The sequence below is a fragment of the Fulmarus glacialis genome, unplaced genomic scaffold (genome assembly GCF_000690835.1).
Source record: "Fulmarus glacialis isolate BGI_N327 unplaced genomic scaffold, ASM69083v1 scaffold8677, whole genome shotgun sequence".
NCBI classification, from domain to species: domain Eukaryota; kingdom Metazoa; phylum Chordata; class Aves; order Procellariiformes; family Procellariidae; genus Fulmarus; species Fulmarus glacialis.
The window spans coordinates 179242-202798 of NW_009224144.1; the positions used below are offsets into that span (position 1 = coordinate 179242).

General features: G+C 38.5%; 1 protein-coding gene across 1 annotated transcript in view; it reads right to left on the reverse strand.

The window, feature by feature from the left end:
* Window positions 1-23557, reverse strand: part of PARD3B (par-3 family cell polarity regulator beta) — a gene marked incomplete at its 5' end in the record, with an annotated part of 291514 nt that overhangs the window by 153257 nt on the left and 114700 nt on the right. Inside the window, one exon of the mRNA XM_009582067.1 lies at window positions 20477-20521. Within this exon, the coding sequence (XP_009580362.1) occupies window positions 20477-20521 (45 nt within the window). The remainder of the gene's footprint in view (window positions 1-20476; window positions 20522-23557) is intronic.

Consider the following 23557-nt stretch of genomic DNA (forward strand, 5'->3'; position numbering starts at 1 on the left):
AGACTGCAGAAGCGTAAGGTCAAAAGAGAAGAAAGGGTCATTCCAATTCCTCCTGGCGACATCCCTCATCGACCAATGGGGACACTTCTGGAGAAGTTAAGTCAAAGCACTATCCTAAATTACGATAAAAGATTCCAAATTTCCCCAGGTTTAATAGTATGGTAAGCAGCAGCCACAGTGATACCGCCACCAAGGAAACTTGATACAGGTTAAGCACAACCAACTGACATTTTAATACAGACAAATCCAAGATGGCGTATCTTGGAAAAATAAAGGTTTCCTCTAAGCTGGGACTCAATATTATTGGAACACACATGATTCTGCTCAGTGACTTCATACACTCTTGAAGCATGAGTCAGAGTTTAGCTACGAGTATATCAGGATGCACTCGGGACATCAGACTTTTAATCAACCGTATCAGAAAACCAATACAGTACCATGGATCAGTTGCAAAACTCAGCGGCCAATTTGATCTACTTCAGCTACTTGGTGGTTGGATCCTTGGATGAAATTTCAAAATCTGGTATTACAAAGGCAACTGTTCTACAGGAACAGGCAGTTATTTCAAATAGACAGCAACGCAATCAAAATAGATCAGTAAAATGAAACATCCTGAATTCATACTGAACTGCACTCTTTGCCTAGAACAGGGTCCTAAGCAATTCACAGCAACTGCAACTTTTAGGAGCCTTACTCTAAGGTCAAAGTGTGCTCAAATTAACAGGGACTCTAGAATTGGAACAGGTCGGTTCATTTCCAACCTGGTTCAAGCCTGGGGGCCAAATCCTCAGCTGGAGTAAATCAACACTTTTCCATTGCCTGCCAGCTTATAGCAGCTGAGTATCTGTCTTTTGGATCTTTGTACTCTACTGGCACCATACTTTGGCATTACACATACCTGCCCACAGAGAGTCAGACAACATTAACTCATTTTACTTAAGTTACAGTGTGAGTGGCAGATGTTAGTAAGTTCAGCCTGTGGTGGATTCAAAGTAGCGATTTGTAGGTTAAAAAAAGCTCTTTATTATTTTAGCAATCCAGAGAGCCATCTCTGGTTGCCCCCCAGTCCTGCTAAAGGACTAAGAAGAAATGAATGTGTTTATGTGCCTTTCAGTAGGAACCTGTTGACTCTTTGAAAGCTCTGTTTTTACTTATTCAAGGAACCACAGGTCTGGAAAGAAGTAATAACTTTACAAGTATAAGCAGCACAAAGATGCATCATCATAGATTATCAGTAGTTTTGAAATATTACCTCATGCTTTAAGCACATCATCATGCGAACTTTCTGAGGCAAGAGCACCTCTGCTAACTGCAACTCACAGGAGTAGTTTGTTGCAGTGTTTTCCCTGGGTTATTTTTTATCTTGCGTGTGTCTGTGGTGAGTGCAGTCCAGATAAAAAAAAAAAATTTTGGAAGTCACTTATCTATGTTACAGCAAATTTTCACGGTGTTCTTTTTCTAGTTCTATGGCATTTTAAAAAAATTCACAAGTATTTACGTATTTTTAAAGGAACACTTTCAAAGTAGTGTGTTTTGATTTGTTCTTTTTCTTATTTTAAGTAATCGTTTCCTCCTCTGCTGATGTTTTAGTGGTTCTTTAGTCAAGATAGATGGAATCCATCCAAAATATGCCGGACGACACTAACTTCTCAAATACTAATCTGCAGCTTCGGTTTTGCTTGAGACTGACAGCTAACTTCAGTAGGGCCTCACCTCTAGCCAGAACACCTTCATGGAGACAGAGTAATTATATTAATGTGCAAAGTAGGAGTTACTGTTGATCATCAACCAACCAGGAAATAAATCTGTGTACAAAGAAATGCTGTCAGATATAAGCACAAATAAATAAGAAGTAAATGTATTTTTGTTAACCCTTTTCTGTTATGCTAATTTGAGAGTTAGCAGGTATAAAGTTTTCAAATTCTAATGTGACATTGCAAATGACACATGGCCATGTAATACCCTGAATCGTTTGCAACAATACACGTCTTCCTTTCTAGTAATCTCATTTTGAATTTTATATTTGGCTTATTTAATACTAAAAGGATAGCACATCGATCTCTCTTTGCCCTCAAAATCCAGATATTGCCCATAAACACAAAGTTTACTTACACATGAAGGCAAATATATTTGGCTATATATACACACAGTCATACAACATAAAGGTATAAAATCTCATTCTTTGCAATCATGTTGCTTCTCAGCTGCATTTCTAAATGCTACGGGAATATAAAAATTAGATACTACTACTTGTGTTACCAGCCCTTCAGTAGATTCTTAAAACTAAATGAGTATCACTAATATTCTTGAAATTATAAGCTTTTGCTCCAACTACAACAAAAGCCAGTCTCATAAACATTAAGAACAAATGCGCACAAACATTTTGAACAGTTTCAAGGATATTAAGTAGCTCTGCCAGATTTCTCTAGCAATATCAGAACATCTTATTTTGCCTTTTTACAGTGGCTAGTGCTGCAGTTTAACTTCTTCAGGTTGACCAACCGTATAAGAAAATCGCTCTCGTGTTCAATGATTACCTTACATGAAAAACTTTTAGCATCTATACAATTATACTAACTTTTTGTTTCTTCTGTGTCAAGAGTGAACCCTTGCATCTGTAGTCTGCCCTGTATCCTATTTTTTGTGAAATATTTTTGCCTTCTTTAGTCTTTCTACTGTGGACCAGTATTTCCTCCGCATAAGAAGGAAACTTGGTTAATATGTGAAATGTATGCCATTCCATTTCCTAAAGAAGATAATGCAAAACAAGCCATCCTGTGGTTGGGTATAGACTTATGGCAATCAATTACATCGATATTTATATAATTCGTAAAACTTCATGCATATGATCACACAGTTAATCAGAGCTGCTTGGCAAGTTCTTCCCTCAACCTTTAATAAGTATGTCAATCCTCATATTGGATAGTGATACATACTAAGGAATTTACTTCAGTAAGAAAACTAAAATCAGATTTTGAAACACCGAGGCTAACATTATTAAAAAAAAAAAGTAATGGTTCTTCTTATGTTTAATTGGCCCCCCTGTGAAAAAGCAGTCCCACAGCAAGGAGCAGGAAGCTACTAGTTGGGTTCATATCTTGCTGTAAGAGAAAAAAAACCAGTAGTGGGTAATCAATCATAATTTCTCTTCGTAGCAACAACCTGATAAACATTTATGTGAATAATTTTTTTTGTTGTGGATACTAAGAGTTTACATGTGTTCAAAGGGAAGTAAGAAAACTCAAGAGAAGCAAAAATCTATTGAAGATTAGCAGATAAAAAGAAATTATTCTTGCCTTCAATCTTTAAGTCCCTGAATATTTGAAGGCAAGGAGAGCTCTTGGAGAAACAAGATATAAACTTGTCTTATCTCTGTATTTCTCGTTAGGCATTAGCGTTTGGTGGTATCAGAAAGAGAACACGGGCTATACAGACTTTTTATCTGATCCGGTATGACCACTGTTATCTTCTTGGGATGTGTTACAGATGAAAGTGTCCAGAACAACAACCAACCAAACAAAAAAACAAATCCCAAAATAAAGATGACACTGCTTCCTGTTCTTATCAATTCTCCATTACTTGCATTATGAAAGCACACAGAACCTCTCTAATGATGGGCCAAAACCTCACTGCACTTTGTGTTATACCAACTCGAAACAGAATAATATTCAGTACCTCTAATAATTTTTGATCAAGCCTACTTGCATTTCTGCAATACTGGCTCTCTTTTGAGTGGCAAGACTATAGACCTCTGTTTCTGCAGTGATTTATTTACGATTTGTCAACACTTTGTAAAGCACAGTTCATCTCCTGCTACATTCCCTTTATGCTCCTATGCTTCAGATGTTTTCTATTTTAAACAGAAAAAACAGATGTTTTGGCACAATATTAATTTACTCAGATTTCACATTCAGATTGAACCTGAATTGTTAAGGTAAGTACAGTGTTTCAAATGAAAGTTGCAAGCATCAGCCCATAACAGAGCTAATAACAAGTTCCTTCCTCACCTTTTAAAGATGACATTAGTGGTTCATTTCTTCTGAACAGCAACACAGAAGAGCTGAGCACAGAATTTCCTCATGTTCTCTTAAACTGTTTTTGCTATTTCAAGTCAGTTCTGACAGAATGGTCCCTTCTTGCTTAGGTGCTGTTCACAGGATGGGTTAATTTTTCTCCAAATAGATTATAAAAAAACCCCAACAACCCTTAAATCCGTTTTAGCACAGAAGCCCTCTGATTTGGAGTTGGTATTTTGTGACAGCTTTAATACAGTCTTATTGCTGACTGTCATTCTTCAATGTCTGTGCTCTTAACTCTTAGAGAAGACTTAAATGATATTCCTGTATGCTAAAGCACATAACAAACATACTACCTTCTAGTTCATTCAGTTTGATCTAAAACAGCTACCTTGAGTAAGAATGAATACTGATACTGCCTTATACCATACGACTGTTAAATTTTAATCACTAGGTTTTCTTAGCCTGATAAGCAATTAAACTGCTTAACTGAAAAATACAGGCAATTGATTTATATGAAGGTACTAAGGAATTCTATTTGAAGTTTAAGAACAATTCCCTACCAAAGATAACAAACAATGAAAGCTCAAATTGCAAAAGCATATTTCAGTATTAGTTGTTCTAGTATTGTTGACCTTTTCGTTGTTTATTGATTCTATCTACTCAAGCAGTCATTCCTAGTTCCCATTTTCTAAAAATCACTAACAAAATGGGCACTCTGTTCTGCTAATGCAAATTACAGTGCAAGTGAAGACTCTTCATACACTGTAAGTGTAACTCATCATTAAACTGGGAGAAGAATTACTGCCTCTGCTTCTTTAGCTATAAAAGCTTCCCTAAAAATGTTTAAGTTCCCTTCTCTCAGTTTGGATCACAAAGTATTTGCTATAACAAGACAGAAGACAGAAGGAAAGAGGTGGAGCTTTTAACGCCAAGTCATGTAGGTCTGAAAGGAGTTACTGTTGCAAAACCATTTATTGTCGCTGAGGTTTGAGGAACACTGAAATGAGCAGGACTACCTGCAAGATAAGTAACTGCTCAAAACAAACAAGGGCAGAGTTCGCTCTACACTTGATCGTTTTACTCTTTCTTTTACTCCAGGTGAGTATCAGAAGGTTCTTGCATCTCCAGTTGAAATGAAGTACTAAACATACAAAAAGGTGTCAGAACCTTGCCAAAATTCCCCTAAAAAAAATCAAAAACCAAAACAATCAACAACCTAAAAAACCACGGAAAGAGGGTTGTTTTGATCTGCATATATGGTGCTAGGAAGCTGGGGTTTTTCTCATCAAACAGAAGTTAAGTGAACATGTTATTTGGGCTTGAAGCAATCAAGTACACACCCACATCTCCTGTCACTAATAGCATTCACTACCTACACGTACTTTCTCTGTTGGTTCGGCGTCTTGCAGGGTGAAGGAGCAGTATAAAAGGCAGGTAAGCTAATCACAGACACGTACCACTGTGCTGACTGGTGAGTGCTCAGGTCAGAATTTTAAAAGATTACTTGTGGGCTCTTCCATGAATGGAAGACGACGGGTAGAAAATGAAAAGAGAAACTAGGCAAGCAGAGAGTCTATATAGGGATCGGATTTTATAAAATATTAAGTGCTTGCTCTCAGAAAATGAATGCTTTAAGATTTCCACTTCAGTCTTGTGCCCTGTAACTCATGACCCCCCATTTTATTTACAATAGCTAAGATGCGTAATCTTTTTATACTATCACTCTATATTGTTCCAAATCCAGAGGTTTAGGCCCAGCACTAGCTACTTGAAGTCAAAGCAATTCTTTAAAGCATATGTGGTTTATAGACTACAGCAGGATCTTTCTATATAGCTTGCTATATTAATAAAGAAACATTTTTATTTGTTTACACATACAGTAATACTGTATCTACTTCATACTAAATAAAATGCATTATTTATTTGCATTTTTCTGTCTGATTTTCTGAAAAGGCTCATGAAATTTTAATGAAAGCAGTTAAAGCAACAGACTATGTATTAAAATTATATACAAAAATGACCTTAAAAGAGTACTATTAACATTGCAAAGTAAGGCGCTTAGGCTTGGAGAATGCCACAGCAGAGGTGTCCATCGTTAACTTATCTCTTTCTATGCATTCATTGTAATAGACTATCACTTTATGTCCCAAATACATCATTACAATTTTATTTACAAAACTCTAGCTTCCTTCTTTCAGGAAAGATCTACAAATATTTTCTTCCACACGTACAGCAATTACCCCCCTTTCTTATTCAATACGCGCTTTAATGCTCTGACACCAGCATTAAACAGTCCTTCATTCATCTTTCTCTGAAATACCTTATAAAGTAATAATTTTTTTTAATAAACACTAATGACGTCATTTTAAGAGAAACGTGTATTATCTGTGTCTCAGAGACAAGGAACTGAACCAGAAGGATGAAGATCAATTCAGGTTCCCATGTTAAGATTCTCAAGACCTGATTCCCCTGCCCTCTACTCCCTCTTCTAAATACTTAACATCTAGCATTTCATGGGCTCACAGCGCTGTTGCCACCGACACTGGTTGCAGCCTGAATACATTCAGCACTTCTGCAAACCAGCACATGTGCAGGTCAGGCCCCAACAAGGTGAAGAACACACTATCTCGTTGCGTGTCGTTTAAAGACATCTCCCCACTCCCAGCAATTCTGAGGTACAGGCACAGCTAGAAAATAATTCAAGCAGCATTTAATGGCTAGAAAACAGAAAAAGATGTTTCTTTTTCCCTGAGATCATCTACACCACTAACATTACATGCTCCAACCAGAATATACCAAACTGCTACACATCTTACAACTTCAACAATAAATGAGGCGAGGGTTGGGCCTTATACAACAGCCTTCGTTACCCTTAAGCAGATCCCTCTTGTGCTCTGAAAGTAAAGTCTTTGGGAAGAATTAGGTTTTGATTATGTAGGTCTCACACCATCAGCACCCACTAAAAGGGTCTGAGTTGCCTTTGCAGGCTTCCTTAGAGCTAGCATTTCCTACTTCAGACACTTTAAACCTTCGAAGTTACGTTCTTTTAATAGAGTTTGTAGGTACAGTTTCCTAGGTGTGGGGGTTTGGTGCTTTTTTTTTTTAGTTTGTTTGGTTTTGGTTTTGTTTGTTTTAAAGAAAAGCAGAGTTTTCTTTACTGCAATGCTGGCTGTCATCCTTTTCTTTCTCATGTGGTTTCTGGATCCACTGCCCTAGATCAGCACAAGCCAGCCCCCCCCTCGGTTATGTCCCCCCTTCCCACGCTGCGTCTCCTCACCTAGCCACACGCCCAGCCTCCCTTCTTCCCCACCCCCAGCACCCTTTTCTAGCTCCCCCCGCCCCCACTAGCTTGCTATCTTCCCAGCCTCTAGCCATATATTTTTACCTTTTCCTCTCCTAAATAAAAACAAATATCAGAGTTATTTTAGGAGACAGTAAAAGAACAACCTCTGTCAAAAAAGCAAATAAAACCCACGCTTCAGTTGACACTTGAATGGAAAGTTTTACTTCAAACAGCTCCAGTTTCACAGAATCTGTAATGGGATGTGTCATGCATGACACTTAACAGGTGATAACACAGTGACTATGGCACACTAAACCCATACTTTATACACAAAAAGAGAAAAGAAAAAGCAAACCATGAGTAAAGGAGACCAAAGGTTTTTCCTGAGACTTAATGATTTACCTGTATTTCCTACAGGACGGCAAAAAAAGAATGATTGTAAGAAATTTTTCTCCTGTATGTTTTCCTTTTTTAATGTATTTCCTCTCTTAATATAAACACAGACTGAGAATTATTCTTTGTAGCTATTTTGTGATGTATATTTCAGAAGTAAGCAGTGAGTTATTTGATGCAACGGTTGACAAAATTTAGTCCTTAATGTAATGCTCATTCTTCTTTGTACCTTTAAAATTAAAACCAGTATGCCCTTTTTTAGAACTCTAGAAGCTTTGACCAAACAATTTTGTCATTTTGTTTTCAGAATTAAGCATCTGAGCAGATTATAAAGCAATAAAAAACAAAAGCGGCATCTGAATAACTACATTATATTGGATTTCTCTTTTATAACATCTCTGTTTGTCAACAGCAGTATTACAACTGGCCACAGAAAAAAACAACCCCTTTTTTGAATACAGGAATTTATGCCAACTGCAGATAGCAACAAAAATTGTAATTACATGAAAAACCCAAACAAATCAATGCCAGATCCTCTGTTCTGGTCCTGCTGCACAGAGCGCCTTGAAAACTGCCACAGCAAGTTAACAGAGGTTTTTGTTTGCAACCTTTGTAAGTGCAATCACCCTTCAGTAACAGCTGCAAACTTCTAGTGCCAAGTTCTAGCTCTGTTTGTCCCTCCATTTGCCAGGTCCTGACCATAGCGCACTGGAAGGGAACTGATCCCTATTTAAGCTTTCAGTGTGGCAGTCAGGGTCTTGCTGCTATATAGCACTAAGGGAACTATCATTCTGAAATCGGGCAAATTGTAGCATTAGGATCTGCCTCTCTCCAGTGAATTTGCTGCTCTGCCCCAAGCCCCACTATTCACACTAGACAGAATGTCTCCTTCCTACTCCCTCAGGAGTAAGCAAGTAAGCAAGCGAGCAGGAGAGGGAGATGGTCTCCCAGAAAAAATCCACTAATACTGAAACATGCTGTGCAAGCAACTGTCCCCAGGACCTGACTATGCCCTGCAAGCTCTCCTGGCCATGGGGGACAGAGGCGAACCATAAGCAGAACAGCAGGCAGAAGGCTCTGCACGAACTAGTACCAGAATGGCCAAAAGAACTCAATGAAATAAAGATTATGTAGATATAACTGCGCTAAGTCTGCTAACGTCCTTGAAAATCTGGAGGTAAAGCTTTCAGGTCACAGGTTTGCTCCCCTCCCAGACAGATAGCCAATCCACAAAGGTTTTTTTTCTAATTTAAGAGCCAGCTTGAAGAGGACAGAAGGATTAAAGAAAGGATTTTTACAACAGAAGGTGAAGAACTACAGGGGCAGAAATCAGATATAGAATAGACTCAATATAAGTGTCAGACTCCCCGGGGAGGGGGGAGGAAATCAGCATTTAAGTTTCTTTAAGACAAACCAAACAAACATTAAATAAGCTTGGTTTCATGGCAATAGGGATCTCCTGTGCACTCATACGGTTAAGATACCAATCATTATGCTTATTACTTGTAGACAAAAATTAAATGATTGCAAACTACATCAGCCGATACAAGACTAAATTAAGGCCAATGAGAAATTTCATCTATCAAGACATTAGGCAGAAAAAAGGGTAAACACTAGAGAAAGTGATGTGTTTTGAAAGGGCAGCATGGTGCCATTGCCCATGGTAGGAGGAAAGTACCTGCTGGTAGTCGATGGTAACTCAAGAAAGTGCTTTCTACTCTTCTATGAAATGCCTTCCATTTCCACTGGTATGTACAGAAAAAACTCTCCCACTCTGCTCTTAGGTCAGAAAAAAGCATTTCAGTAGAACACTTAATTAGGGATGATATTCTGGGTACTTTTGGAGTGCTGTGTAGGTAAGTGCTAAGTAGCATTGCTGTATTGAAAGACTCACTAAAAATAATGCTGTTTCATGAGACATACAAATAGCAATGTAATTCTTTTCTTCAAAGTTAATATCTGAACCGTATTGCTCTGCACAGCTTTTATTACGCAAAGATGTGTATTAATAAATAGCACCAGCAACCCATTTTATATAATAAAACATTATCCCAAATGTTATGGAAAGCAAACACTGTACAAGATACTATTCCAGAAGTGAGCTGGACTAGAAATATCAATTACTGGTAGCTACCTTCAAAATCCTTCTTATTGACATGGCAACATGATGGGACTTCAAAATAAAAAATGAAGGAGAAGAATCATTCAAAGTGGAGAATTATAAATGCTTCCCTGTCTATACTCAAGCCTCAGAAGGTAATGTAACTCGCAAATACACGTACTACAAAATAAAAACCCCCACAAAACCAGAAACAATCAAAAAACCAGAACAAAACCACAACAGTTATATCTTCTGTGGGGCTACATAATTTTTAACTTTCAGTTGACTGGTTTAAAAAAAGAAAAAAGTGTCCCCTTCCCCTCTTCAGCCACTAGCTTGTTTAGTTCAGTCCTCTTCTTTCTACATCTCATACTTCATACTCCAAAATGTAAGTTAGAGGGCCAGATGTACTATCTGGGAAGTTTTCCAAATTCATTAACTCCTTGGCACCAATGACTTCAGGATCGCCACTGCCAGCACTGAATATTATTCCCAGCAAAAACCCAGCTCCTGGAGGGAAAGGATTAATAAAATGAGGCATTCGGCAGTGGCTGTTGGTCTCTTTGGTCACAACAAACGGCTAAAAGAACACAGTAGCTGCCAACACTGATCACAGCCAGCTCTTCAGTACCTAGTACTCTGAAGGTCTTTCCTGAACATCTGCAGATCATTCACCACAAAGCTTGAAAAATGCGCAGATACTGCTTGAAGGAATACGAAATCAATAGCCAGAGAAAAGACTGGCAGGAAGGCTGTGACCCCAGTTCTAACTGCAGAGGGGGGTAAATGTTATCCAGGGGCATTAGAATCACATCAGCGCTTTCTCCTCAGTTACAGAAGATGCAGTCTGAGGCAACTCATTTTGCTTTCTGAAATGGATGCAGTCTGGCTGTCACCAGCTAAAGGGCTGATGACTGAAGAGCCTTACAAGACCCTAGAAATGCAGGAGACCTGATGGATCCACTTGCTGTTTTCAGCTTTCTTCTTAGGGTCAAGAGAGGAGTTCCATGAAGGAAACCAGCTTACTATCAATCATGCAGGCACTTTCATGAGCCATTTGTTCAGGCACCATCAACAGAGAGGCTCTCTGATTTAAAGATTAACTACAGCAAGAGGTTCCCAGGATTTTAAACATTAAACTTGTTTTGCTGGCTGCTGTGCCTTACGTTGAATCTCCACAGTTTGAATAAAAAGCACACCAAATTCTCTATATTCTTCAAACTTCAAATTTACATTCTTCAAACTTCAAACTTACTGTTTCTTATTCTTTGATTAGGGTTAATGCCAGCTTTCTTGTCCTTTAACATTTTGCCATCTCCAATCACTTCTAATTTAGTAATGATTTTTACTGGGCATGATATTCCAGGATCCAGAGATGCCGAGATCTGAAGTCCTAATCACCACTTCTGCAGAACTGCAGTATCTGTTATTCTGTGTTAAATTCTGCACTAACGCAGTTACACTGCTTCTGCTTTCAGAGAAAGCTTTATTTCTGCCTGATATAGCACTCCTCATATAGAGACATCCACCATATTTACAAGCTCTCCTACCCTCATGTCAGAAACAACCTGGAATATGAGGCAGTAGGAAGCTCCAACTCAAAGCAGAAACTTTCAGCAAAGACATGAAATGTGGCAGGCTCAGCACAGACAGTCACGGGGAAAAGTATCGCCAGGTCTCAGGAAGAGAATGCATGCCCCAAATAGCCTACAACTGATAACTTACGCCAGCGCTGCACCATTTACTAGAGAGAGTATTTCAGCGCGCAACAGATACAGACTTCTGCAGGCATTCCTCTCCTTCAGTCCACTGCAAGCTGACACAGACAATGTATTTACCACAGAAAGATGACCACTTATTTCAAATACTAGCAGGCCTTACGGTAAATGGATGCATTCATTACAACTATTAGAAATCTGCGCTTTACTTCGTTTCATACTACTTAAATGTTCTGGGGTTTTTAATACTCTCTTGACTTGCTTCACTGAATTCTGCACAGAACACCACTCAGCAATGCTGACCAGGGGGAGAAATGGCAACTATGAAGTGTGAACGTCAAAACACACCCCAAGCCTCAGTTAATAATACAATATGCCCAGAATCACTTCAGGAAATTAGAGAGGGAAAAAAAGGAGGTAGAAGAAATATGAATGTATGGGTACCTTCGCTGGATAAAATTCTTGTATGTTGGATTTTTTTCTTCCTAGTCACTTCTCCTACTTCTGTATCGTAAGGGAGCTGTAACATTGGGTAACTGCTGAGCATGAAATTTCCCAGGTCACATTAAACAAAGTTCCTGCCCCTTTCTCTGCTCCTGGAGCAAAGAATACTCCCCAAGAAAAATGGCTTTGCAATCCCTGGATGCCAACATTCATACTGGGTGATGCATAATTCCCATATTGCTGAGATGTGATGGAAAAGTAGTAAATCTTTCACCTCTACTGTTTATTTTTGAAGACTGCAGTTCGGATATCTGCCAGACCAGGCCTTCTCCTCGGAGAAAAGGCCATCATTACTGCCATGCAGACTTTCCACTCCAAGTTTACCCACACGTAAAAAAGAGTCATTCCTGACGCCCAGAATCACTCTCCAGCATCTTGCTCTAATAAACTTAATGTTGCAGCTTTAGCAGGCATTTCCCTTGCCATGTATTCACAAGGAGCACTCTGTACAGTTTCTATCTGCAGGAACTCTTAAGTTTCATTTCATGGACGTCACACTGAAATATCTATCTTTGGTACAATTTCAGGGCACAAGCCTCCTTCACAGAGAAGTCCAAGTTGTCCAGGACTTTCAGGTAGATGTACATGCACTTTTGTTCTTAAAGTGGGAAGAACATGGAAAGGGCTTTGCTGTTGAAACTAGGGTTGTTTTACTACACTTCCGTAGTACTGAAAATTCACATTTGCTGGGTGAGACAGAGTGAAATAAAAGCTTCTGCTCAACTTATGCTTTTACAGGGTCATTTGTTCTCTGCTTCAACAGCTTTCTGTGATCAGCTGGACTGAAAGAAATGCTACCCAGTCCCAGTGGTTCTTAAGGAAAACTGTCCTCCTTTCTGTCTGAGCTACCTGTTCACTCCATCTGGCCCATATGCAAGCTTCTCCCTGCTTGTCAGACTCAGCTGCTCCCAAGGACTGCTCAATTTTCTCTCACTCCTTAGGACAGGACCAGACCCAGAGTGTAGCAGCCTGAACAAAGCTAAAAGATAGCCATAGCCCTTTAACAGCAAGTTTCACTGGCCATTAAACAAACCTCTCAGAAACTCACTTTCAGTTTAGTCTTCAGGACAAGAAATAGAGACTCAAATTGGCTCCCCCACCTTCCTTTCTTTCAGCACAAAGGCATCTCTGAAGATCTGCAAACCTTCTTTCATCCGTGCTTTCTCCCTCAGATGTGTCATCTCTACCCCCTCCACCCCAGTCAACTTCCTTCAGCTCAGGCTGATCCCGGGATCAAAAACTGTCAGTTACAAAATCATTCTTCTCTTCTCCCGAACTTCCTTTTTCTTGCTCCCTTGGCTAAACCAGAAGAATACTGTTCTTTTTTGCAGAATTATTTTTTCTCCCCACAACAGCTCATCACTGGCATAGAGAGAAAGGGGGCAGAAACATGTGGCTAGGCATTTACGAATACAAGGGTATCACAGGATCCTCTTCAGGAGACAGGAAAACATTAAATCAACTATGCTATGTTATAAAACCTCAATCATAGATCCTTGAATTTGCATCCATGCTGCAGTTGGTCTATGTTCAGCTCTGCTCTAGGTCCTAAATCTCACACAAGAACATTGAGGGAAACAGGTTTCCCCTGCAAGTTTGTTATTGTTCTCAGCAGATCAGATCTATTCACTTTAATGACTGTAGTTTAAAGAAAGATCAACGGGCACTGCTCTGACATATCTTAATACAATGCACGCTAAGAGTCAGTCACAGAACACAAAGAATTCATAAAATCAAAGTGAGTAAGTGACTTCAGAGAAGATTCTTGCAATTCAAGGATGAGACAGTAGGGATGCTCTTCTTCAGTTTGCAGAGGTTTATTGCCATTTTTCATTCCCTGCTCCCGCCACTGGGAAAGTAATTTTATCCATGGCAAGTAAAATAGTCTTTAAAAAATAAAAATAAAAAAAAGAACAACACCCACCAAACAATGTAAGTTTGACATTTGAATTTAATAAGGATATGGTTTGACATGGCAGGTAAGGTGATTTAATAGCCAGCTGCCTCTGAAAGCCAAAGTTCTCATGTCCATCCACTTGCCGAGTTTCCCTTCTACTGGCACGCAAGCTTGTCTCTCTCAAATGAGTGGTTCAAGGAGATAAGCCCACCACTATTCACTTCTGTCTTTCTTGGGTTAGATTTTTGACTGGTTTAGCGCTCTCAACCATCTCACCGGCTAAGCTGTGGGACTGGAATAAAAGAAGCAGTGGGAACCAGGCAGCTGCGGGTAGGAGGTATGGTGACTAAGACTGCCTCTTTCAGCAGCAGCAGGCTTTTAGATCAACATCGTAACATCAAACCACACCCTCAAGCGAGGGATTTTTATCAACAGATGACTTTCTCAGGACCTAACAAAAAAGGGGTCGCAACAATCATCATCACACAGCTAATAAAGTCTTCAAAAACAAGAAGAAAAAGCTGTCAAAGGAATAGTTACAGCTGGTGAATTTACTTGGGACATAAAATGATTCTTCTCAGAGGGAAAATGAGAGCTTGTTTCCCTCCATAGAGGAGAACCATCTAACTAGGTTCGAGCTGTTCATCAGCCACACAGGCCAGGCAGGCATGTGGGACTGTAAAGACTGCCAGCCTGGCGTTCAGAAAAGATTTTGACCAACAAACTGCTTTTCACTCAAATTCAACAATACAGCAAGTCCGTTAATTTAGAATAATTGTTTGAAGCACAACAGGAACTGCTAAGTGTCCAGCCTTCCTTTTCCTGAGTCAGTGAAAAAAAGTCAAACTTCTCATGCAGAAATACATACAATTTGATGGGAGGGGGGAGCAGGGAAGAGAGAGATTGCTGTATCAGCCCCATTTTTAATAGCCTCTTAAAAATAATCAATATCTGGAATGTCCAGTTTGAGCTTCTCTTGCTTAAAAAAAAAAAAAAAAAAAATTAGAACTTGACAAGAGTTCTAATTTTGTTTTCATCTTGTTTCAATACACTTTCCTATCTCTGACAGGTTAAAATACACGAAGTTCCAACAGACAAATGACAGTTTTTCCAACTAAACATTCATCCTTTATATTCAGCACTTTAAATACTAGATGATACTAACAGAGCATTTTTCTCAACGCTAATTCTTAAGAGTCAGCTCATGAAAGTTGGAGGCTCGGGATTTATTCCTACAGACTTCCAGACTTTGACCATTAAGACATGAAAAAATCCTGCAGCCCAGCAGTTCAACATTGTGCTGTCCTGTCCCCCATAGGCTTGGTCACAGCATAGTTTTGGTTCTTGTGCAACTAGGCAGTGCTAAACACCACCACCCCCACCCCCACCCCCCCGCAGCTCTAACCAATGCAGATGGCTAGAAGAATCTGTAACATGGAAACCATTATACACATTTAAAAAAAAAAACAACCTTAAAAAATAAAGTCCACTAAAAACGGGTAGTAAAGCCATAGTGGCATAGAGTACTAAGAAAATTAATGTATCATCCCAGTTTCACTAGACAAGCTGTGTTTGAAGATAAGAAAAAAATAACAGTAGGCAGAGATTCAATGAAAGCTAAGCATTTTAACTTCTGGACTAGAAATCCTTATAAACCCCAACAATATAATAGATTCAATGTAAAATCTTTGACTTTAGACCTTACCAAACATAAGTATAAAAGAAAACATTAACTCCGTAAGTGACCTGCAGGAAAAAGGAATCTTATTTTTGTTTCTTGGCTCTGTAAGTCGATACAGATTCTCAGATGACAGCAATTTATTTGGAACTATATGGTCAAAGGAATACTTTGCTTGGAGAATCACAATCAAAGTTGATAATAATAATAATAACAATAGTAACAACACTACCACCATGAGAAAATAATCATCCAGGGAGAGAAGCCCAAAGTGAAGGCAACAGTAAAAGAAAGAAAATCTTGCAAAAATATTCCCAGCAATAAAGCACCAATAGCTTAACGATGCAAAGCTTAGAGAGGCGTGGGTTATGGGTAATACAGAGTACTGAAGCATTATAGAAAGATACTTGCACTTATTTTTGTGTCAGTCAAACTGGAATAACACCAAGCACTGCACTGGCTGAACTAAGGGAAAATCACGTTGCACATCTCCCAGTGCTGCCATGGTTTGCTTGAAATCATAGGTTATGTTTTTATTTGCAAATTTAGCAGCTGGGCACACCTGAGTTTACTAGAATGTAATCATCTACACTATAAAAGTGTTATAACAGCTCTGCTCTCACAAAACACTTCCTAGAAATGGTTCAGGAGTTAGGACACACCAAGCACTGCTTCCAGAGGCAACCTGAAGCCATTTTACAATAGAGGCTCAGAGCACAGATGGGGATCATCCTGTGCCACTCAACTTTAAAGCCAAAGGGGACATTCAGCTTACACTTGTAGAGATGCAATTTTAGCATCTCATAGACTTATTTCACCTACCAATGCAACCATGGCTTTTGCAATAGGCTGGAGAGCCTTTTCTGAAGGTAACGATGAAGTTTAACCTGTTGCACTTCCCATACCCTATTTCCAGTGGGTCATATAAAATCTACCAATATTCAACCACTCCTGTGTCCTAAACCATGATCTTAATCCTCATCCTAGCCTTAACAAAACCTCAGTAAAATTTATTGAATGCAGAATACATCCTGGCATTAAAGGATGCAGAGATACACCAAGACCTTTAACCTACCTTATTCCAAACTCTCTCCAGTCCCAGTCTGAAGCCCAGTTTAACCACAACTCAGTTACCCATACACAAAGCAGTACAAACTGGACGTCTACCAGACGTGTCGGCACTCAGACCTCATCAAAGCCCTGACCTTGCAGGATTTAGCTGCACGCCTACCTCTTCAAGCCTTCTTTCCCAGAACACTAATCCCACCCACCGGCTGAAGAGTAACTTGGTAACCGCACTGTCAGCAAAATTAACAGTAAGGGGCAAACTTTACCAGAAGCATCCTTCAAACTATCCCAACGGGCCTTTTCCTACTCAGGTCCTAACCCTATCCCTTGCCATATAGCATTAATTCAAATTCAGCTTGGTACCAGAGCTACCCCTGTATCATTCAGTCTTGCTAGTACTAATCCATAGCCCAGTCACATGTTCCTCACATAGCAGCCAGCAAGAAAATAAGATTTTCAACTCATCTTGTCTCAAAACCGTCTCGAAACATAACCCCAGCCAAATGCATGGTCTAGTGACATTAAAATAAAAATAGGAAAGCTTTTTTGCCCATTTTGCTAATTAATATGTCAGAGCTCATAAAGAAAGACTCATCAGCTTTTCTCCAGCACTACATCATCCGAAAGAGCTGTGTCAGCAGAGACCTTAGCAGACAGTCAATACATACTAAAACTATCTAAGCAGTAAATCAGAACACAAAAAAAGAATTTTAGAAAAAAATAAAAATAGCTGCAAAGAATTCAGTACTCAATTTCAGTATTTGATATAAATCAGGTTATATTTGATGTACAACAGTCTTGCCCCTCCTTATGAAGGGTATGCTCCTAGCTGTCCTGGAATTGCTTTTCTGAAAAGCTAAGAGTTCATGAAAAACTGAGCTGAAGTTTGCTGATCTTTCATCTTTATGAATTTTCAGGGGGGATCTCTGCTTTAAGATAGAGGCACCACTTGTCTGCTTCTCATTCTCATCGTTAGAATTGAGTTTAGGGAATGCGGACACACCATGGCTGAGCGCACAGGAAGCTTACAGAGGACAAAATCCTCCCCAGAGGATCCAGAAAGGATGTCTTACACACACACACACTCTGAACTCTGGTCTTTTCCAGAAAGGGCCAGGTAGGCTGCATCAATGCAGCACTCCAGTGCTTTTGCCAACGGTATTGTGGAAAACATCTGCAACACTAAGAACACCTGTAAGCACTGCAGGAGTCTTCTATCTGGCAGGATGAAGGACAGGCCAGCTATGAGAACCAGAATTCACAGATGCATTTCTGTGAGGGAGAAATACAGGAAAAAGTCTCCAGCCATCTTCCCAAAGAACATGCTTACAAGCTCAGGATGTGTCCAGACCTGCTTCTAAAAATCAAATCTACTTTTTAAGGAAAAAAAAAAAAAGGAACTGCTATTTGTGGGTGCAATATATAAAAAGACAGAAAGATGGGGCTACAGCTACAGATCCTTCTAATGCCTTGGTCTTTTGAAGAATTGTCATAACGCTTTTTGAAACACACGCTACTAACTCCTGCTGCTGCTCAGTAACATGTAAAATGTGAGGGATACAGTAGCTATACCAAAAGCTGAGACTAAATGCTTGAAGAGCCACTGCCCCAGAAGGAATAGAAAGGATATTTCCCTAGAGAGAATTACTCAACTGCGTATTTCATAGAACAAGTCATGTTGAAGGAGAGAAGGGATAATTGCATTGATTGTTAGTAGGTGATAATTAATTCTGTAGAGAAATATGTTTAATTTCCTGAAGTCTAGAATAGGATGGAAGCTCTTCATTCTGTAATGAGAAAATAACGGTGTTTTGCTCCCAGCACAAGAAGCTGCAATGTCTCCCTTGGCGCGTTCTTAAAGGTACCTATACCTATAGGAAGGCAGCACAATGAAAGATGTTAAAACAAGAGTTCTCTGATGTAACTGAATGCCAGCAAGATACGTATATGACATATAATTCCAAAAAGCATACAGTAAAAAGGGACCAGAGAAAAAGAACGCCATGTTCTTGAACAAACCTTTAAAATAAGTATTTGACTGGAACAATGAGAAAGCTGAAACTGCAGCTTGATTTCTCTTCATGAAGGGTTAGGAAATGTAACATAGAGAAGGGAGAAATATTTTTCAACAGTAAGTGAACAGTATTTGAAGTGGACAGAAGCAAGAAAAATCATTTACACTCCAACCTTCTCAGAAGTTAGCTAGCTCCTCTTATTCTGAAGGGGAAAAAGAGAAACAACCTGTAGGATCTTTGTATCTATTCCTTAGGTGATCTGTTGACCACTGATTTTAGTCTATGAAAAAAGATCTTAGGTACATGTAAGAGGTCTATGAAGGATAAGTAAAGCAAACAAGCCAAAGTTCAATAAGCATGGGTCCACATTTTCATATAAAATTTGTAGGTGTCTTCAAATAGAAAAATTTTCAAAGCCATGGTTTTCATGAATCTGGAGAAGTGTGCAGAAGAAAGATCAAATGCTGCTAGAAGTGGTATTATAAAGCTTAATGTACCTATAACAACTGATTGCCAAGGAGTTATGATCTCACCAGGTTTCCTTCCAATACTCTTTGATAGCAGTGAATTCCACTGATCTTTGGAAAACTGCATGATGTTGCAATGTTTGTAATAATTTTTCTGCACAGGAAAAAACTCAAGGGCAACACCCCTAGCTTCTTCGAGTTGACAAGATCATTTCTTTGAAGCTTTCACATTCCCAAAACAAAAAGTTGAAAGAATTTTTTCTCCCCAGGAGTGATAATGTTACAAGACATATGAACTACCTCTTGATTCAGAAAGAGAATCCAAGAAGTTCACAGACTTAGGAAAGATGCCAGAAAAAATTTAAGAAGAATTTGTCTACTAAGTTCAGGAAAAGGTCTTCAGATAAGGAAAATCCACACCAGAGAACTAAAGCACTAGAGAAGGACACCAGTTGCACAGAGAAGGAATACCATAAACAATCAGGAATCTCATAGTTGACCTTCCTTTACATGAATTCAGCTTTTTAGTTCTATCAAAGAGGTGGAAAAAGGCAACATGCAATCATGCTACAAAGGGGCAACCTGAAATTTCAGGGTTTTCTAACATCAGAAGAGATTGCTGCATAACTTGAGTTTTCTAAAAAGTTTAAGGTTTCTTATGTCAGCTCATCCACAACTTGTGAAAAATGACAATCTTATGTGACATCTCCTTGAAAGTTCTTATAATACAAGAACTATAATTTGTATACTATCATGGTGTGGTTTACAGAACTTATTTAGTAAGTACGTACATTAATGACAGCAGTATGGACTATTTTTTTTATTTCTATGGCCTGAAAAGTTTAAGAAAAACACAATTTTTTCTACTGCAAAGGCACAATGAAAGGAAAAGCTTTGACATTCTTTTTTTTAATCTGTAGAATTTTTTTTTAGTGTTATCTTCAATATTCCTGGTAATGGAAGTGGAACTCAGAGCAAGGAGAAAAAGCAAGAAATATTTATATTTTTCAAAATGTGTATCGTTTAAATTTCCACACTCCAAAAGACACGTTGCACTTGCCCTTATTATTTGAAAGGGCACCTTCTTCAGTTTACAACACCTGCACTGAAAAAAAAAAGTTACAGCTCTTCCTGCAAATGACTCGGCTACATACAGTGCCTGGCGAAGAACAATCCCCAATTCATCATTGTACAACTTGGAGTCAGTGCATACAAAGTAATGCCTTAACTTGCAACTCTCTTAGTCACCACAGTATCTGTAAGCTGATTTCATTTACTGCCCATACTACTTTTAAGTTGCTGACTTTTCCTCCAAAATAGGAGAACAGCTTACCCGATTTGTGTCCGGCCAACAAACCAACTTTGCTTTCATCTGCCACTGGAGAAATAAAAGAAAAGACACAAAGATCAGAAACTTACTTAAATTCACAAGACTTTGAAACACTGTCAAATTATTTCAGACACATAGAATCCTAAATCTTTAAATCATAATAATTTGTAAAAAGCCTTTTTTTACCTAATCCACCTGGGGTGCTTCAAAGTCCAAATATCTGAATCAAAGCCCACCGAAACCAATAAAAGGACTACCAGCAGTCCTTGTGGGTTACAGATCAGGACCTCAGCACTGACACACTCAAAACTGAGTTGTCAGAAGAGTAATTGCATTTGTAAATAACTCATCTTGCCAGACAAATCACAGGGCATAGGAAAGTTGTAACATTTTCAGATCAAAGACCTCAATTGGTAAAAAGAATCCAGATGTGGAAACCTTCCCATCTGCAAGACATCTCACTGACTCACAGGACCCTCTGCAGACAATGAGGACTCCCAAAACCTGAGCTTTTGGAAGGCTTATGCTTTTTTCTATGTTACGATTTATTTTATTTTATCTGTAAATCGTACCTTTGCAGTATTTCACAACATCTTATAAAGAAAGATGTTTACATAACAACAGTTTGCAGACAGGCTAGTGGAGGAGCAATTTCTGAATGTAACAAAAATTGTAATTTTTCTTCAGTAACTGTACTTCAGTTTATTATCGTGTACCTCACGAAACTAATTAAAATACTTTCCCAGAGGGCTGAGGGGAAGAACCAATCACCATTTCTTAAAATGAATTCTATGCAAAGAAACAGTGCTAATGCAATGTTAGGGATGATAAAACAAGCACAGGAAATGAATGTTAGGGTTGAAAGCTTATCCTTCAACTCTGCCTGCCCAAGCACTCCCTTATATTGTGCCTTAAAATGTGATCTCTTTAGACGATAAAATAAATTGTCAAGTCATACCAAAAATACTATAAATGGGAACTTAAGCAAGTTTTGCATCGTGGTCGCCATAAAAAGTTTACATACAGGGTTATCTGCAGTGATACAGGAATGTGCTATTTTCTACCCAGGAAGGAGCACTGCTGAAGTTATTGATATTTAAGAGCTACTCCTGGGAAAATAATCACAGTAAATGTTTTCTTATATTGCCTCCCCACTTCACTTTTAGGGAAGCTTCCCCCCCCCAAACCAGCGTCAAATTCAGGACTGGGATTCACAATGGGAATCATGAATCCACAACTGACCATTGTATCTCTTCTCCACCTTTGTAATCTGATTGTCATCTGATGATCAGTAAAACTGACATAGTGCAGTTTCGTTGTGGGACATAGATGCTAATAAAGTAAGACAATACTGTTTGCTGCGTTACGCAGAGATGCTGCAAAACAAAATAGCAGCGGGGCTAGTCAAAATTAGAAGTGCAACAAAATTCAAGGCAGTTCTGTACCGCTTGTCCTTTAACCTTTCTTCTAGGTTTTTCTACTCTCTGGAAACGGTAACTATTTACCTCCTTGCTATGCAGTTTGATCCTATAACGCAAAATGACCGGACAATGATTTGCTGTAAGGATAGTTCAAACTCCTTTTCCTCCTCTCTCCCCACAAATTTACCTCTAAGCAGAACAACCGCGGAAAACTTTAGTCCCAAAGGCTAGTGTTTTGACAAGTTATGATTGTGTGAAAACAAGGGATTATAATGGAAACTGATTTGCAACCTTAATTATAGCAGTCACTAATGGCAACCACTATAATATATGATAATTACCTGGAGTAGGTTATGTTACAGTACATAGGAGCTTTAAAAAAAAAAAAAGACAACAAGGTTCACAGCATTTTTTTAAAACTATGCTGATGACTTGGTTTGACTGAAGCTAAGTTTTACATTATTAAAAGGGATAAATCCATTTAACTTAATTATACTTTACACACCAGCTTCACACACAAAAATTAGATTTTAATACTGGAGAGAAAAAAAGGAAGAATAAAATGATTAGAAAATGAAAAATAATCTTACCAGAATATAAGGTCAGCATTATGAGTTTAAGCACACACAGACAAAAATTAGGAAATGCAAAAATTGAAGTTTTATATTAAAGTTTGAGCAAAATATGTGTGCCCCTCCATGGGGTAATTTTCATTTCATGGGATATTACACTTGGGCAGCGACTTCTAGGCTGGCCATCTTTCATTAGATTGAACAGGAGTGGCACAGACAAGTCCATTGGATGAGAACCCCATTTCTTCCCTTGTTTCCTTTGGGAACAAGGAGAAGACAACAGAAAAGAAGGAAAAGGCTAACTGGACATAAATACTTTGTATGCCAAAGTTGAAAACTTGTAACTGAAGATTTCATTTAGGAAGTATATAAGATGTCCTGTTCCACAAAATAGCATTTGAAAACACTGCTCTGCATGATGTTAAAAAAATCATGCAATCATTCAGTTATGACAAAAACAGTATTTCTCTGGCTATCTTCCTTGGCTTTTGAAAAAAGCAAGAGCTAAGTGGAAATTTCTTTTCCAAGACTGTACTAGTGTTGGCCTATCTTTGCAGAAAGGCACCTGAAAGACTTTAAACAGGGAAAAAATACTGTCTACTCTTAAAACTCAAGTAAAAAAAAAAAGTAATTATTTTTATATTGCAACATCAAAAAGTAATTACATTGCAACTAACCATGAAAAATTTCAGCTCAAGAGGATCACACCTGGGAATGTGCAGTGCCAGATTGGAATATATCAGGAAAACATTTATAACAAAAGTTCAACTGTAACTATTTTTATTAGGACACTAGAAATACTATATATGCTTGAGCTAGAATTGTTAAATGCAAAACATTTCAAAAAAATGAAACCGCCTAATTTGGGGACTGTAAACACAAAACTCAAAACAAAAATCTGGGAAGGATCAGTGCAAGGGAGTAATTACATTCATAAAGAAGCAGAAACTTCTCCTTAACTCGTAAATCAAACAAATACTTCACATTTTGAAATGTCCCTGAACTCCAGGGGATGTTAGTTCATAAAGTTATTAATGTTTGTCAGTGTAAAACACACTGGCTCTTTTAAAGTAACATCTGTAATTTAGGAA